The sequence below is a fragment of the Carlito syrichta genome, unplaced genomic scaffold (genome assembly GCF_000164805.1).
Source record: "Carlito syrichta isolate Samal-C Ts95f unplaced genomic scaffold, Tarsius_syrichta-2.0.1 Scaffold303137, whole genome shotgun sequence".
Taxonomy (NCBI): domain Eukaryota; kingdom Metazoa; phylum Chordata; class Mammalia; order Primates; family Tarsiidae; genus Carlito; species Carlito syrichta.
The window spans coordinates 502,970-521,103 of NW_007247233.1; the positions used below are offsets into that span (position 1 = coordinate 502,970).

At 46.9% G+C, this 18,134-nt stretch overlaps 1 protein-coding gene across 1 annotated transcript in view; it reads right to left on the reverse strand.

Moving 5' to 3' along the window:
- SFT2D1 (SFT2 domain containing 1) overlaps positions 1-17,849 on the reverse strand; it is a 20,963-nt gene extending 3,114 nt beyond the window's left edge. Inside the window, exons 1-6 of the mRNA XM_008057825.2 lie at positions 17,677-17,849; positions 6,898-6,984; positions 6,256-6,338; positions 5,054-5,135; positions 2,254-2,289; positions 1,333-1,388 (exon numbers count right to left, since the gene is read on the reverse strand). Coding sequence (XP_008056016.1) covers positions 1,333-1,388; positions 2,254-2,289; positions 5,054-5,135; positions 6,256-6,338; positions 6,898-6,984; positions 17,677-17,739 — 407 coding nt within the window. The 5' untranslated portion in view covers positions 17,740-17,849. The remainder of the gene's footprint in view (positions 1-1,332; positions 1,389-2,253; positions 2,290-5,053; positions 5,136-6,255; positions 6,339-6,897; positions 6,985-17,676) is intronic.
- Between the last annotated feature and the right edge of the window lie 285 nt (positions 17,850-18,134).

Sequence of the window (18,134 nt, forward strand, 5' to 3'; positions counted from 1 at the left end):
AGAGACCAGACAGCCAGGGTCACCAGCAGTTCAAGTATTCGCCTAAGTTAGAGTAGAGTAGAAAACAGGTTTACTGAGTGTGCTCGAGAAAGCAGCAGAACAGCAATAAGGGAGCTGTCCACTGTATTGTAATAAAAATGTTCTAGTTGATTCTAACACATGCTGAAGTTTGAGCTTCTTAGAATAAAAAATCTGCCCTCTTAAGTTATTAACAGAAAATGTAACATAACAGAATAAATTAGATTCTCCTTCAGGGAAAAATCAATTATTAGATATAGATAATAAAAGGCAAAATTCTAGAGAAAATAACCAAGAGAATCAATTTAAGTTTCTTCATATACCAATGAGAGTAAAATCACATGGTTAATGTGAAATATGTAGACAACTACATTTAGCATTCACTGATGTCACTTCTCAGTGGAAAGGTACAAACAGGGTCAAAAAAAAAACAGATCCCAGACTGGGTATCATCAGAGGGTTACAACGTACAACAGCAAAATCAGGAAGGGGCTGGCTGGCGAGGAGAAGGCAAACAGGGCCTTTGCTCAAAAGAAAAAAGAAAGATTTTCCATTGTTGAACACGAGCAGCCCAAAGGGCCACAGAGCACATTTAATCAGTCTGTCAAATATTCCTGGCCTTTTCTGCCAGTGGATTCAAGGCAGTGCAAGACCCCAAGCAGAGGGGAGGAGGGAAACAGGGAGGGGGCGGGGGAGGGGGAGAAGTAGTAATCTGGCCAGGAACCAGGGCTTGACTGAGAACTGGGAGAGATAGAGAGAGGAAACTACCAGGAGAGAAAGTGAGAAAGGCGGCTCAGATCTATGTCTGAGATCCCAGTTGGGGCTGAAAAAGTATTTCATCACTGCCAGTGCAGAAGATACCTCCAGATACCACAGGGCCAGGGTCAACACTAGAACACATTTCACCTAGAAACCACTCAGCCCAAGCGCATAGCAATGGGAACTCCTTCCGTGGGCTGGTCCTGTGCCCTGGCCCTGCGCCATGGCCTCACACGGTTATATGCCTGTACTTCTCACCACCTTCCTTCTCATGTCAGAAAAGGATGGGTATGTCACCCTGTAACCATGTGAGCACTGCAGCCCACCCCACCACTGGGAAGCCCACCTCCACAGCTCCTGTTAACCAGCCCATGGAGCTGCCCTGCCAGGCCCTGCAGGACTCAGCCCACCTCCCCTCCTCAGCCTCATTGAAGGCTCAGGACTTGGGCTCCAACCAGAGGACAAGAAGCCACGGCCACAGGCTGCAAACAAAAGCTTACTGCATCTCCAACGGTTTTAACTCTTTAATTTTAACTTGTACTAGAAAACACTTACCAGGTCATTGACAAGAATTGCAATATGCAGAATAACAAGGCCAGTCCCTTTTTGTGCTGAAAACAGTAAAACAGAGGAATGGTGAGGCCAGAAGCTTCAAAAATATTTTTCCCAATCAAGTTTAATTCTTCTTCCCCATCAAAAGTGTAGATGATAGCTCCATTTATTTTATTAAAGTCTTATAAACTTAAGACACAGTTGATCTGAAACTTAAATATCCATAAAGTACACTTCCATTCTAAAACTGTCTGTATCCATTTATTTAAGTACTGCACATTTTTTACTTTAAATAAATGTTACTGAAACAACTGTGCATAGGCTGAAAATATTAAACTCATAAAGGTCAGGTCTTTAATGGCACCCTTTCTAGAAATCAGCATTTAAAGTCCCACTTCGTTAGAGCCACACCATGTGGAACTCACACATCTTACTCTCTTATACCTCCTCTTACTTTTTAAGGGAAAATGGCATTTTATTGTAATTTTTTGGAAGAATACAGTTTCCATGGCGACTTTTAAGTGATCTATTGTGACAATTCTTGTCCATCATTATTTTTACTCACTTCTTTATTTTTAATCTACTGTTTATAAGCAAACAGGGTACTAAACAATACCAGAACCTGAAATCTATGTCTCAAGCCTGAGCAAATGCCTCCCACCACACAGGAGCTGTTAGGAGCCAACCTGGTGCAGAAGTGGGTAAGTGGAGTGAGTACACATATGTTTATTAACTCTTTATGCTGTAGACAATAGAATTTACCATGCTTTGGCTATTAGCTGGATATTGCCATATCAAATTCTAAGGATTCTTAATGTGTGGAGGGTTTGAACAAAACAGACTTTGAGTTGATGGTGTGATGACACTTCACCTGGTGAGGAGATGCAGAGTTAGCACAAAGCCAGTGTGGCTAATATAACTTACCCAAAGAGCAGCACACAGGGTAAGCACGAGGCATAGCTATAGGGGAAGGAAGAGTGAATTACAAATCTGAGATCCTTTCAAAGCCTAATAAAAATGCATTTGTTTGCAGAGATAATATACTACAGAGCAAACCTAGTAAGATAGTCGACCAGTTTTGCTTACACACTCCATGAACATGATTTTAAAGTCTATGACTGCAATATTCCTTGGCAAATTCGAACCACCTAATAAATGATCTGTTGATTAAGTAAACTGAAAGACCAGAAGGAGGTGTTAAAGTGATAAAAAGTTGTTCTTATGAATGCTTATGTTAATGTTTAGTAACAGCACCAGAAGCTACCAATTAGTACAACTGCTAAAACACAGTGCATTCTATTCGACTCAGCTGTACAGAAGGACTCCACAGCAATGATTTTTCACACAAAAAGATCACACTACCATCCCATATCCCTATAAAGCCAGCAGGCCTTGGGCATGAGCCTAGTAGGTCAGGTGTTTGACCAGAAAGACCTAAGGAGATCCCCCGCTGGGAGGTGTCATCTGCCTAGACCTTGGTTTCAACCTGCCTGATTTAAAGGGCTGTTGTAAAGAGTAAATCAGAATAAGCCTGTGATGGGCTTGAGTGAGGGGCTGTCACGGGGAAGTGCTGGAGCCCCTTACATCATTATCAGGTATGGTCTCATCAGAACAGCACATCAAACCGAGCACAGCCTTCATGGTGGGGAATACTGACATGTCTGAATGTTCCAACATTCTCTTGGCATGATGCTTGTTTGTGTAAGGCATAGTACAGTACTAAAAAGGTGAGGTGATAAGTGCCAGGATATCTTAAATAAAACAAATCTAAGAAACATCTTGGTGGCATATAAACTTCTTATAGTCTAATAATGAAAGTCAATTTCTTAGTAATCTAGGTAAAGTGTTAACATATATGTTGGTATATATGCTAATATAAGAAATTCAGAATAATTGGAATAGTTATAAAAGTGGTAATAAAATATAAAGCTGAATGAAGATATAAAAAATAAGCTAAAATGAGTTTTTCTCTGGTTAGGAGATGGAAGAAGACTGCTAACAGATTACAGTTAAGAAACATTTCCTCTGTTAGTGGGAGTGTAAATTAGTACAATCTCTATGGAAAGTGAGATGGAGACTTCTCAAAGAACTAAAAGTAGACCTGCCATTTGATCCAGCAATCCTAAAGTTATCCACCCTAAAGAGTAGGGGTCATTATATAACCAAGACAGCTACATCCACAAGTTCATCGCAGCACAATTCACAATTGCAAAGATGGGGAATCAACCTAAAGCCCATCAACCTGTCAGTGGATGATGAAATGCGGTCTATACACACCATGGAATACTATTCAGACATCAAAAAGAATGAAATAATGTCTCTTCCAGCAACTTGGATGGCACTGGAGAACTTCATCCTAGGTGAACGAATACAGGAACAGAAAACCACACCACATGTTCTCACATAAGTGGGAGCTAAACTAAGGATCCACAAAGACATAGAAAATGGTATTGTAGACACTGGTGACTCAGAGGGGGTAGGGAGGAAGGGGAGGAAGGGAGAAAAATCCCCTAGTGAGTACAATGTTCACAGGTAGGGGTGGAGGGTACTCTTAAAGCCCAGACAAAAACTATTTGTATCTCTCAAAGCTATTAAAATAAATAATAAAAAAGAAACATTTTCTTACTTAGAATTAACATAAGTTAGCAGTGTTTGAAAAGCTAATGCTAATAGTTACAAGTAAAAATTAAACACTGCTAATGGTGATACTGAAATTCTTTAAATACTGTAAATGTTTGAAGGTAGAAGAAATCCACAAGAGACCCAAGAAATCTTTGTGTAACTGGAGGCAGAGTAGAGAAGGGAAGGGGGTTCCCTTTCCAGGGGACACATGACAGTGACCAGCTCAGCACCAAAAGCGTGATGATGGACACTTACCTTCCAAGCACAAGTACAACCCTCAGCTACGCCCATGCAGGCTCCAGATAGAGGAATACTTCATTTAAGGGTGATGAGCCAGGCGCGGTGGCTCATGTCTATAATCCCAGCATTTTGGTAGGCAGAGGCAAGAGGATTGCCTGAGCTCAAGGTTCAAGATCAACCTGGGGACCTGGCAAGACCTCGTCTCTACAATTAAAAAAAGTCAGCCAGCCATGGTGAGAGACGAGCTACTTGGGAGTCTGAGGCGGAAGGACTGCCTAAGCCCAGAAGGTCGAGGCTGCGGTGGCCGTGAGCATGCCACTGCACTCCAGCCTGGGCGACAGAGTGAGACTCCAACTCAAAAAAGAAAACAAAACAAAACAAAAAAAGAGTGATGGCCTGAGAGTGGAGTTGGGTATAGAACCAGTGCACTGAAATGGCACATGAGAGGTGCTGTCACAGAAGCCATACTGTTAGAAGTATTTAACAAGTAGGCAAACAGATGGGACAGAAGCCTGGTGACAAAGAATGCCAACGCTCCCTGAGAGGATTCTGATGATCACAGAGTGACCTGACTTCTATCCCTACCCACCAAAGGGTGCAAAGAGCAATTCACTGAGACAATCTGCGGGGCCTGAAAACATTTCCGGCTATGTCAGACACATATGCAGGGCAAACTCTGCTCAACCAGGAACCTCAGGTCACACTGGACTGCCTTAATTCTTCACCACACAGCCCTGAGGATACAATTGTTATACTTAATGAGAAATATAACAATGGCACACATGTGAGAACGGGCAACTATTCATAAAATAATACCAGAAGCACTTCCATATAACACTTTCAGTAATCATTATTTACTTACAAGCATAAGGATTGTTGCTAGCAATCTTGTTGTTTCAAACATTTTCTTCAGTTGCTTCATAGGTCCCATTAAGAAGCATGTACTATGTGAAACAAAGATAATAACAGATTTGTGTCTACTCATTTGTCTGGCTATGCAGAAGTACATAGCTTTAAAAAAAAAAAACAAACCCTACGCTAGTTTAATTAAAAGCTCTACCTAAATCTGTTTTATTGTTTCCTTAACATTAGGAAAAAGCTTTACAACTATTCCAACAGATATGCTGAGGTTTGAACATGTCTCCCTCCCAAAGTTTAGGAGTTCTCAGTGTGATGATATCAGGTGGTGATTAGGCTGAGGGTCCCTCCTGTGTGAAACGGACCAGGCCCTTACAGGAGAGGCTTCACCCAAGCACCTCTTGCCCTCTTCTGCCACATGGGGATGCTGCATTCCTCTCCTCCGGAGACCCATCCCTCCCCAGACAACCAAAACTCCAGTGCTGTGATCTCGGACTTCCCAGTCTCCAGAACTGTAAGAAATGAGTATTCTATTCTTTATAAATTAGTCAATCTGTAGTATTCTGTTACAGCAGCAGAAAATGGAAAATCAACATACCCAAAGAAGCATCAAAAATTCTCAATGAAAAATCCCAAATACCCACCCTAAAGCCACACTCAGTCACAGCTGCCTTATGCTACCTTAATTCTCTGCACAGCTCCAATACCATCTGATATTTTTCCAGCTTTTCGTGTGACCACCACCCTCATTAAAACGTAAACTCCACAAGAGCAAGGACTAGAGCGTAGCAGCAGTAAGTCTGGGCTCTGCAGCCCACCATTCACCCTAAGTCCCACCCAGCCAAAGTGGCTGGTACATTACCACGGGACTCACCACGGGCCACCATCTCCAGCTACACACAGGGATGGCAACGCTACCTGCCTCTTCAACTTGCGGCCACACACATAAAAGAGTAGAACAGTCCCTGGCACACAGTAAGTGCCTCCTAGGTGTTGGCCATTATCATTAATACAACATCTATTATGAGAGCCGGCACACAGCAGAATCAATAAATATTTATTAGGTGAATGTAAATTCTGTGGTTGAATTCACAATCTGTACAGAGTTATAGAAAACATACTCTTTTGGGAAAGTATTTATTAAGAAGGCAAATTTAGTAGCAAGAATAAACAAAGCATTTTGAGAAGCCAAAAGTACATACATACCTGGCTAGGGCAGCAAGATTGCCAAGGGTATAAAACACTGCAAAGAGCTTTATGCCGCCCGGAAGCCACAGCAATCCAGTGCCCTAAGTTAAAACAGCACAGTTATTTGGAAATAATTGTACAGTTTGAATGACTTATAATGTAAATGTGCTACTACAGTCATACTATAAATATCACATAATAATATAGTTAAGTATAAATGTGCTTGTATATAGTCTGATTATACAGGAAAAATAACCAATTACTTTTTGATGTTATACACTAATTTCAGTCTTCTGCCTATTTCCATGATTACATATAAATGAACCATAACAAAACTTTCTTTGTACGTATCAGTAAATCTTACTCTATTTAAATTAAATATTCATGTTAAAGATAATAAACACACCTAAATTACTGACTCTCCAGCTCTCTTCACACTGATTTTTCTTAAACTTATTTCACCATTTCATCAAAATCCCTCAAATATTAATTTCTACATCTTTTTGATTGATCTCACCCCTTTACTCCAGTTGACTAAACATGTTCCATCAAAACAGTCTAACAGAGATTTAGATAAAGTAGGTTGTCTTCTGGCGCCAAATGGAATTATTAGTCTAATATAAAATAAAAATTATAAACCAACATAAAGCCTTAACTCACAAGGATAGAAAAGAAGACGCCGCACACGAAGCATATGGCAAACCACTTCAACCGGGTGCTGAAACTGAGGGACGAGGAGTCCAGGACCTGGATGAAGAGCGTAGAGATTCAGGATCTGCTCGGAACTACCACATACCATGATTCTCTATGCCAAACTAAAGCACAGCCTTCACACATGCAGTGAGTCTCGTTCATTCTGCATACTGTGGTGTCATTTAAGAATACTCAGTTTCCATGGTTGTTGAGGGGAACATGAACATAGTCTGGGTGTCAGATGATACTGAGGAATAACGGTTGTTTTTGCTAAGTCTGATAAAGATAGTGTTTTATGTTTCACAAAAGTCCTTACCTGTGAAGGATAAAATAACACGACATATGAGATATACGACATGGATAAAATAACACAACATATGAGACATACGAGGATTAGGAAGACAGACACAGATATACAAGCCGGGTATGTGCTGATACTGCCTAAGTGGTGTTGGGCACACAGGGCCCATCAATGTCCTCAGTTTCCACGGTCTTAGGGCATTCACGGTGAGATTCCCTAGATGCAGAGCCTGAGCTGGGGTACATAGGCAGGCACTGCTCTCTGCAGAAGCCCTTAAGGACGTGAGGGAAGCTGGATAGGGCAGTGCAAGGACCATGGCAAGGACATGGTTGTGCTGGTGCAGCTGGGCCTGCAGTGTCAACTGCACTGTAAAATCCTGCTGGAGGCAAGGGCAGGCCTCGCGGAATAGGCTCCCACCAGCCAGCACTGGCTGCAGCTAGGGGGCAGGGATGACCACAAGGTCCAGGGGGACTGGCAGGCACAGCACTCAGCACCCGCAGCCAGAGGTGCCAGCCCACCTGATGGAGGGAGGCTGGGTGGGCACCAGCAGAGCCCACCACAGTGCCCATTTGACAATGCACATCCCGAGTTCAAGTCCAGCTCAAGAAAGCCTTAGTCATCTTCTCAACCAACATAAACACACATTTTGAAAGAATAACTAATACTAAAGCAACAACATTCCTACATGGCATGCAAATTCTAACCAAATTATGTGGGGGGAAAAAGTAGAAATCACCATGTAGGCTTTGCACAGTATGACAATCCAGCATGCAGCAGTGACAGAGTAAACACATTCAGACGCCCAAGTATTATCACAATAGTTTCCCAGTAAGTCTGTGGGGTATCAGCAGCTGCTGCTTCAAGAAACTAGAATTATAAAGATTTATAATCCAAAATTTAAATTTCAAATTTATACTACCATATACACTTAAAAATAAGACTATATGCTTACAATGTATTTTTAGGAATAATGAAACAAAAGGAGAGTTTTATGTACGACAACTCAAAATACCTTTGGTGACATTCCTTACCTCGATAGGTTAACCTGTGAATCCTTACGTAGCATGAAAAGTAGATAAAAATAACTAAATATTCTGTCAATGAAACATGTATCACTTTTTAAACACATTTTAAATGTTTTTTCATCTTTGCTTCAATTCACACACTCTAGTTTTCAGCAATGTCACTTGTTTATACCAAAACTGAACACTTAATTTTAAACAAAGGATAAACTGGTCTATGAAAACATCTAAATTTCACTCCCACTGATCAGGAGGAATACATACCAAGTATATTTTAACTACATAGAACAGAATAAACCCTAAAGATGGCACCACATAGCAAATGATCTGTTAAAGAAATGCAGACATGTTAATCAGCTTTATTCAGTCATTCTACAATGTATACAAATATCCAAACATCTTGTTGTGCACGACAAATATGTATATAATTTTTGTCAATTAACAAAAGAAAGAGTACACTAATCATGATTTCGAAAGGTTAGTGTGAGTCCACCAGATGTGAGAAGGATTTAACAAGAGGAAAAGTGCCCTTTTTTACTTTCTTTTATGAGTTCAAATCACCCCGTGTTCGTAAGTGCCAACTACTGGCTTCTCTTTGTCTCAGCACTAAAACAGTGTGGCTCCTTGAACTACAGCAGGCCCTTTCCTCTCGGTGCCATCTTCCATATAATGATCTTTATGATGAAACTTTATGACACATTATGTACATCTGTAAACATGGAATATTTAGTCCACATGCAAATGGCCTGTCTCAAGTCTTCCCAATTGTCCTGGACACAGAAACAAACCCTAGCCGTCTGACTTCCTAACTGGAAAGGCACGCACAACTGCAGCATGGAAGGAAGCCAGGTAGTGCCACAGGGACAGGGGAGCCCCACCACCAGGCCCGCGGGAGTATAAGCATTACGCGCTGCCCTTTCCCAACCACATTGCAAACATCCCGCCAAAACCAGCTTTTGTGGATCTCTAAAATTTAGTCTTAGAATAAATACACACATTAACCGCCCCCACCCCCCAACGCCATCCATTATTTCACGTCTCTGTTCCCAAAGAAGGAAGCCAAGCATCCACCCTGCCCCTGAGCTGCCTGCTGCCCCCATTCCTGGCCCGATCACAGGAGCCCCCGGATCCTGGCAGCACCTGTCACGATGTCCACGTGGGCAGCCTGGCCTTCTTCTGTTCCTCATCCCCTGGCTCCAATGGCCCTTCCTCTCCACACCACTCAGCGGTCCATCCCAGGGCACTCTTACTACCTGCAATCACCCATCTTCAAAGGTGAAGCCACTGCCCTCTGACCCTTCTGGCCCCACTACCTGACCCTTCTTTCTTTCTAGGAGGAAACTATACGGCCTGTCGCTTCAACAGGTCATGCAAAGTCCCTTCTGCTGCACCAGCCAGCAAAACTCCACTGTGAGTCCAGCCTGCCCTCCTCACTCCAAGGCGTCCTAACTGTCCTTGTCAACCTCCCACCGCGGGTCCACTGCCTGATGCCTGCCGTTAGGTCACCTGTGTCCTAACTCTTATCCAGTCAAGCCCCACCTCCCAGCCCACACTTCCCTCTAGGTAGACAGATTTCCAACTCCATACACAAAACTCCAGCCCCCGAGGGATGTCCTCACCTCCCTGCTGCTACCAGTCACCAAGCCACCAGCAGGGACACCCAACTCCTGCATCCCCATTCCTCAGGGAGGGGTTTTTCCCCCTCCAAGGCCAATCTGCTCACCCTGCTTTAGAGTCCAGCATGGACCCGCCCAGAGAATTCGCACTATCGGGGTTTTTCCTCTAGTGAACCATGTTCTGAGACCATGCCCACCAACTCTCAAACATGCTGAAGGCTCTTCTATCTTAAACAAAAACTTGCCTGACTTCACCCTCTAGCCTTGCATATTCATTCATTCACTAGTTGGTTCACCTCATTCATTCATTCACTAACTGGCTCAACAAACACTGTGTGTAGCTGAGTGCTGTTCTAAGTGCTGGGTGGGAAGCTGGCTGGTTACTATAACAAAGACCTCATAGCCTAGGGGGCTTATAAACAATAGAAGCTTGTTTCTCACAGTTCTGCAGCCTGGAAGACCAAGATCAAGGCTCCAGCAGATGCAGTGTTGGGAGGGCTCCCTCTCTGGGAGGGCTTGCTCTCTGGTTCACAGACACCTTCCAGCTGAGTCTTCACACAGTAGAGGGGTGACAGGTCCCTCTGGAGCCTTTTATGAGGGCACTAATTCTATCCTTAATCACACCCCGAAGCCCCACCTCTTAATACTAACATGCTAAGGACTGTTTTGACACATGAATGTTGGGGAACACTTACATTCACACTGTGACACAATGAATGATCTCCAGGCCTGGCGTGAGCAGTTTCACAGGCTCCACCTGGCAGGCCTGGAGGGAGTTGCCCTCTCTCTGCACATAGGATGAGGTACACAGCCAGGGCACAGCGGTCCCTGTGGAAGGTGCAGTCAAGGTCTCGGCACCAGCCGGGCATACCCTCTCACATACCCTCATTCCCAGCCCCAGTGCTCTATCCCAGGGTTTCATATCCGAGGTTGTGGGCAGAGGTCTTCCTACATGGGGCATGGACAGGATCTCCCCCGGCGCAAAGCAGCTGGGACCTAACCCTTGACCATTCTAGCTTACTCCCACTTGGCCAAAACCTGCAGACTCAAGTCACTTCCCTGTCCTTAACTCTAGGTACATTTTTTGAGACCAGTGTCCGCCCCGTCTCAACAGCACTGGACACTGGACACATCGGCCCTCCCTCCTGCCTGCAGGTGCTCTCTGCCCCCCACAGCGCTCTCCTGACACTCTCTCCAGGGTCTCCTCCGCCTCTTAGTACCTTCTACCTGAAAGGTTTCCTCCCTGTCCATCCCTACACTCTCCCTATCCACCTCCTCCACGTCCACAGGGGCAACAGGGAAGGGAAGTAGATGAGGCTGGTATCATTCTTACAATTTTATCAGTGAGAAAGGCAGAGAGAGCTTAATTTGCCCAATATTAGGTATGTTTCTCTTGTTACCCATCTTCCAGGTGATGATCTTTGAAATGAAACATAATAACCTATTTCCATCTATAAATATGAAATAGTCAACAAGCAAATGACCTGTCTCAACCTCTGTGCTTAAGCATTGAATGTTTCTCCCCTGCCTGGAATATGCTGAAATCCTCCAGGTAATGGTACTAGGAAGTGGAACTTTCGGGAGGTGATGAGGTCATCAGGGTGGAGCCTCATGGATGAGATTAGTGCCCTAATACCAGGAAAGACTAACATTCTCTCTGCCTCCCCATGTGAGGAGACAGGGAGAGGGCACCACCTATTGCTTCTCAGCCTTTTGGCTATGATCAAAGATGCGAGAAGGTACCACCTAAGAATCAGAAAGTGGGTTCAGGAGATGCTGAATTTGCTGATGCCTTGTTCTTAGAAATAAATTTCTGTTGTTTGTAAGTCACTGAGCATAAGGCATTTTGTGACAAGCCAAATGGACTAAGACAGCTTGCAAATTGTCTGTCAATTGAAGCTGGTGGCTCCAGCAAGAGACCCCTGTAGCAGAACGCTTCCAAATTACATCCTTGTCAATCAACTGCCAACGGGCAGCCACCCTCTCAGTATTTTCCAAATGCTAATAACTCACCCATTTGCTCACTCAACAGGTACTCCTGAACAGTGACTGCACAGCAGGGATGAGGAAGGTTCTGCACATGCAAGAGGAAACAAGTTGGACAAGAACTCACTCCTGACGGGAGAACACTCAAGTGGGGAAGCAGCACTAGTCAGAAGACAGGTGCAAAGGGACTGGGGTCAGGAAGGGCCTCTCTGACGAGGTGGCCGAGCGAAGACAAGGAAGTGACGTATCCAGCACTGAAAGGAGCCAGGCTAGCATTCCAGAATAAAGAGTGGCTGCCACGTGCCCTGGGCAGAAGAAATGGGTTCGGGTTCAGACAGAGGAAGAGAGAGGGCGGGGGGCAAACACCAGGGAGGAACAGCAGGCTGCATCATAGGAATCCAAGGGTCCAGGAAGGGAATCAGATTTTACTCAAGCGCTGCAGGTAGTCACTGAAGGACTTCAGGGAGGAATAAGCAACTCTCTAAGGCCTGGCTCACGTCCCTCCCCCCCAGGGGCCCCAGAACCCTGGCCAAGTGTCCTCTCCCTGGTTGCAAACCACAGCTGCATCCCAGGACACTCCCCCAAGACCTGCACTGTCCTACTCAACTCCTCAACCAGCTGAGAGTCACTGCTCCATGACCTATTCTGGCACGTCCTCCACCCACTTATGCGGTGCAGCACAGGCAGCTCAATGCCCCCCAGACACCCCCCACCCGCTCAGGTTTGTGCACTTTTAGTCCAACCCCATCTCCCACCCACCCCGAACACCTTGCAAACCTCCCCACCCTCCCTCTCTTCTCTAGTCATGCTCTCTTCCTGCAGGGTCTGAAATATATCCAGTCTCCAGGGGCCAGTGTTCTCTCCCTGCCTCCTGTACCACTTGGAATGGTGGTGAGCTAGGCATCTCTCCCCCTCCTGTTCCACACCTGCTTTCAAGTCCTGCCATCATGCCAAGCCTTGCTTCTCCCCCTCAGGGTGTCACTTACTACCCCCATCACACCTCCCACCCTCTGAAGGTCTCTGCATGTGCCTCACTGTCATCTCTCCACCACTACTGTCCTAAGGCTTGGTGACCTCATTAGTGGAGTAAACAAACTTTTCAAAACTGTGAGACTCTCAGCTGGCCTTCTCTCCTACCGATCTACTTCTCCTTGACTTCAGTCCCCAGACCCCAGATCTAGTCATAATAACCACACTGCAATCCAATAGTCTCTATCATGTCAATGTCAAGGATCACCCTTTCTGACCACCACCTCCCATGTTCTAGTGACCCACAGGCCATGATCCTAGCACCCTCCCAACTCCCCCACCCCTGTTCTCCTGTGGTCACTTCTGATACACATTCTCCACTTCCTGACCCTCGGTCCTCAGGAAACATGTTCACCTGTGTTCACCAAGTGTCCATGTGTTCACCAGGCAAAACCTGGCCCTGGTTAACCTGACTCTTTGCCCTGGACTCCTGCTGCCGAGTGCGGCTGGCAAGAAGCTCACACCCCTGCCGGCTCCCACATCAGATTCAGGACCCCGACCCCAGTGGGGTCTCTGCTGCAGCAGGCCCACTGTCCTTCCTGTCATCCCACTGCTCTTAAATAACTGCTTCATGCCTCCTCTTAATGCCGAGACTTGCCTCCTCCAAACTTCCAGCCATACTCGTATTTCCTATTTCGGTGAGAGCAATTAAGAAATCATGAAACTACCACCACATGTCCACCCACCAAGTCTCGACCCCCAAAGCCGGCATCATCCATTCCCCTGTCCTGAGCTGTCCCTGATGCATGCACACCCAGCGTTTTCCCTGGAGGAGCACTGTGTTCCCTGGCCTACTCCATCCTCCAACTTCCACCATTTCTTTGCCCTACAGCAAAGACCACTGAGATACTGATACTCACCATCTCCACTGTCTCTTTCTATCCTCTCTGGACGTCAGTTGGGCTTCTGCCCCCTCCGGCCACCAAACCTACTCTCATGGAAGTGACGACCAACAGCCTCCACTGGTAATCTGCCCTCAGCTGAGGAGGCCACCAACATCCCGGCCACCTTGCCCTTCCAGGCACACTCTCCTGCTCCCTTTCCTGCACACTGTACTTGGTACTCCTGCTCATCCTGCCACTCACCCTCCAAAACACTGTACAGCCACAGGCCAGCCTAACCTCACCTCCAAAGCTAACACTGGACATTCAAGGGCCACCTCTGACCTCACCTCCAAAGCCACACACTGGATATCCACAGGTCACCCTGATCTCACCTCCAAAGCTAACGCTGGATACCACAGGTCACCCTGACCTCACCTCCAAAGCTACACACTGGACATCCACAGGTCACCCTGATCTCGCCTCCAAAGCTAATGCTGGACACTACAGGTCACCCCGACCTCACCTCCAAAGCTATACACTGGACATCCACAGGTCACCCTGACCTCACCTCCAAAGCTACACACTGGACATCCACAGTTCACCCTGATCTCACCTCCAAAGTTAATGCTGGATATCCACAGGTTACCTCTGACCTCGCCTCCAAAGCCACACACTGGACATCCACAGGTCATCCCGACCTCACTTCCAAAGCTACACACTAGACATCCACAAGTCACCTCGACCTGACCTCCACACTGGGCATCCACAGGTCACGGTGACCTCACCTCTTTCTACCAGCACACAGTCCCTTGGCAAGCTCATCAACCTCACACTATTTCCTCCCACAAACCCCGGAACCTCATGTCCACCTGCTCTCCCGACACTTCCCTTGAATGCTATTTCACAGACCTAAGGTCCTGACACTCCTCCCCATGCCGGTATCTGGCAGCTCAGGTCACACCAGATGGGGGCAGCCCTGGCACTTCCCTCTCCCACACATCCAACCCATCAGCCGCCAATCCTGCTGGCTGTACATTCAAACCATGTGCAGAGTCTCATTACAAGTTTTCTAAAACCACCGTAATTTCCATCACTCTGACTCAGGCTGTGATCGTCTCTTACCAGGACAACTGCACCAGTCTCCAGACCTGTCTCTGGGCCTCGCCCCTTGTTCCCCCAGTTTGTTCTTCTCAGTGCAGCCAGAGTGACCCCTTAAAGTCCAAGCCCTACACACCACCACTCTGCTCAAAGCCCAAAGGCTTCCGGTCACACTCAGAGGAAAGCTCAAGTACTTTCTATGGCCTGCATGACCCCACATCATCAGGAACCCCCAGTCTGCCTCCCCTGTCTCCCCCTCACCCACCCCTCTTCTCTGCGCCTCTGCTCCAGTCACTCGGGCCTTGAATGTGCTGACCACGCTCCATGCTCAGGGCTTTGCATCCACAGGTCCGTCAGCCTAGGAGGCCCTTATTCACAGGTTGCCCAGACACTCTTGCAGCTCTTCAGATCTAGGCTCATGTCACCCGAACCAGGAGGCTCTACATAACATGCAATCCCAACCTCCTCTGCCTACTTTAACTTCTATAGCACTTAGCACTGTGACACATTCCTTACTTGTTTGCTGACTGTTTCCCTAATTAAAATGTTAAGTTCCACGTAGGGAAGGACTTTGTGTTGATCCCTGTTGTAATACCAGCATTCTGAACATTGCCAAACATCATGTAGGACTTAAATATTTACTGAATGAATGAATGACCATCTCCTATGAACACACAGCATTTGTCAAGACCGGTCACTCTAAGCTTTGATCACTCTACACAGTGGGTTCAAGAGAAGTAACTGTTCACCTTCCCATCTCCAAGGTGTAGGGGAGCACTGTTCGTAAACTTTCAGCAGTGGCAATGGTCCTATATCTGCACTGTCTAGTGCAGTAGCCACTAACCACATGTGCCCACTGAATACTCAAAATGTGGCTGGGGTGACCGGGGAACTGAATTTTACATTTTATTTAGTTAACCCTTTGCACTTGGATGACCCCTCCAAGGGGATATTGTAAATCTAGCAAAGCACTTGATGTCCAAGAGGGGACATAAAGAGAGTGCTGGTGATTAGGACAAACTTATGCCAGCACAAATTTTTCAAAAATGTATGTTTCCTTGAAGTTTTCCATTCAAATTGCATAAAAAAGCAAATAAAGAGATGGAATATATACTAAGATATGATCAATCAGTTGAGAAGTGTTTGGTTTTTTTTTTTAGGAATCACAAATGCATCCTTCCACATCGTCTTTAAACAACAGATTGGACAACAAATTACATATTATGAATGTGGGAGAAAGAAAACCAGACTGCATTGTCTGCTCAAATACAAAAACACCAGGTAGAAGACATTAAATTACTATTGCACAGCATGTATCAATGAACCCACAATGCATGTCATTGACTGCTTCACATATTATCACACATTAGAAAAATATAAAATAAAATTTTGATTTTTTTGTCATAAATAAGTTCCTCAATGTCCAAAATTCCATTATAATCCAAATATCATTACAATAAAATAATTATTCACCATTTCATTAAAAAGTACAGTCAGGTTGCTGGTAGGTGATCTTTGAAATGTCTCCAGGTGCAAAGGGCTAATTTAAATTTAAATGCCCACATGACCAGGCGGTGGCTCACCTTTATAATCCCAGCACTTTGGGAGGCCAAGGTGAGAGGACTGCCTGAGCTCACGGGTTCGAGACCAGCCTGGGCAACCTAGCGAGACCTCATCTCTACAATAAATCAAAAAAGTACCTGGGTGTGGTGGCGCATGCCTGTAGTTCCAGCTACTTGGTAGGCTGAGACAGAAGGATCACCTGAGCCCAGCAGGTTGAGGCTGTGGTGGCTGTAAGCGTGCCCCTGCACACCAGCCTGGGCGACAGAGTGAGTCTCCGACTCAAAAATAAATAAATAAATAAATGCCCACGTGTGGCTACAAGGGTGTATTGTACAGCACAGACCCAGACCGTTAAGTGGAACACATAGTAGTGATTCAAGGAACATCAAAGGAAGAGGGTAGAACACACACTGCTTTACTAACATTATTACTTCTGGGTTTTTGGGTTACTACTGATAGAGTCACAGGTTTCAGTGAGAGCAGACACTTGCCTCACACTCTCTGAACGACACAGACTAGCCCAGAACCCTGCTCACAAGAAGTGCTGAATATGAGGACAAAGAAGGAAGTCAGGAAAGGAGATGGATCAAAGATCCTTCCAGAAGACAATCTGATTTTAAGTGTTCAACTCCAGTGACAGGCAAACGAGAATTTGTTAGTGTGCAAACAAAGATACTTACAGAGCAGTTCCTGCTCCGCTATTTTTAACCCTCGTGTTGAAGGAAGTGACCCTTATCAGTCTCGTGGGCAAAGCGCAGACACACGACTTTTTGTTTTTACTCTCACCAAGACTCACTGCCCTGACGACCTTTAATTGCGTATTCTTTCGCTTGTCAGTGCCGTGTCTCCTCCAGCCTCCCTACGCCCAAAGACTCCACACACTCACAACACGTCAGTTACCTCCAGATGCAAACGCAGGTGCTGTGGGACCTCGCAGCTCGCAGGGCAAATGCCCCCCGCCCCCCTCCGCCAACCTCAGAAGGTCCAGGAGAGACTGGGCGAGGGCAGCGTGGGGCGGAGAGTCCTCGGGAGAGGGGGCAGGCGGCAAAGCGGGTTCCTGGGAGCCACAGGCCAAAAGCGGGGAGCAGGGACGGGTCTCAAAGGGAGCTTACGTAAACGCGTGAGAGCCGGAAAGTTCCCGCCTCTTCCAGGAGGTGGGGGTGGGGGAGCCTCCTAAGTCAAGTGGCCGCGCAAGGAGGCCCGGACCCCGGGACCACCAGACCCCGGCCCCGCACCCGCTCCGGCCCGTCCTCGCCGCGGCCCGGGGTCCGGGCGGGTAGCCCCGAGGCGGGGTGCAGATTCGCTACCTGCGCGGTGAGGCCCTGCTCCTCGTCGTCCTGGCCGCTCAGGACCCGCCGCAGCTTCTCCATGGCCCCGTCCCCGGGCCGCAGCGCCGGCCACTTTCCTGGCGGTTCCCGGCTCCCACCAGGAAACCCGGAACCCGAAAGCCCACCGCCTACCCGGAAGTCCGGGCACGCCCACTTCCGGCGTGTCGACTCGGCCCGGACGGCCGCCGTAGCAGCGCGCGCGTGGACACCGGCTCTTCCTGCCGCCTGGGCTGAGAAACGTGGGGAGAAGGAGTCGAGGGGGTGCGTTTCGCTGGCCGGCTGAGGCTGCGGGGGTCCCGTGCGGGGTGGGTTCCCTCCCCACTCTAGGCGCGCAGCCGTGAGTACACACCCCCACTAGGGCTCGACCGCTCAGCCCCGCAGAGCCAGCGTCCAGGCGAATGCCACGGGGAGGGCCCTGCGGTCGGTCCTGCCTGTCA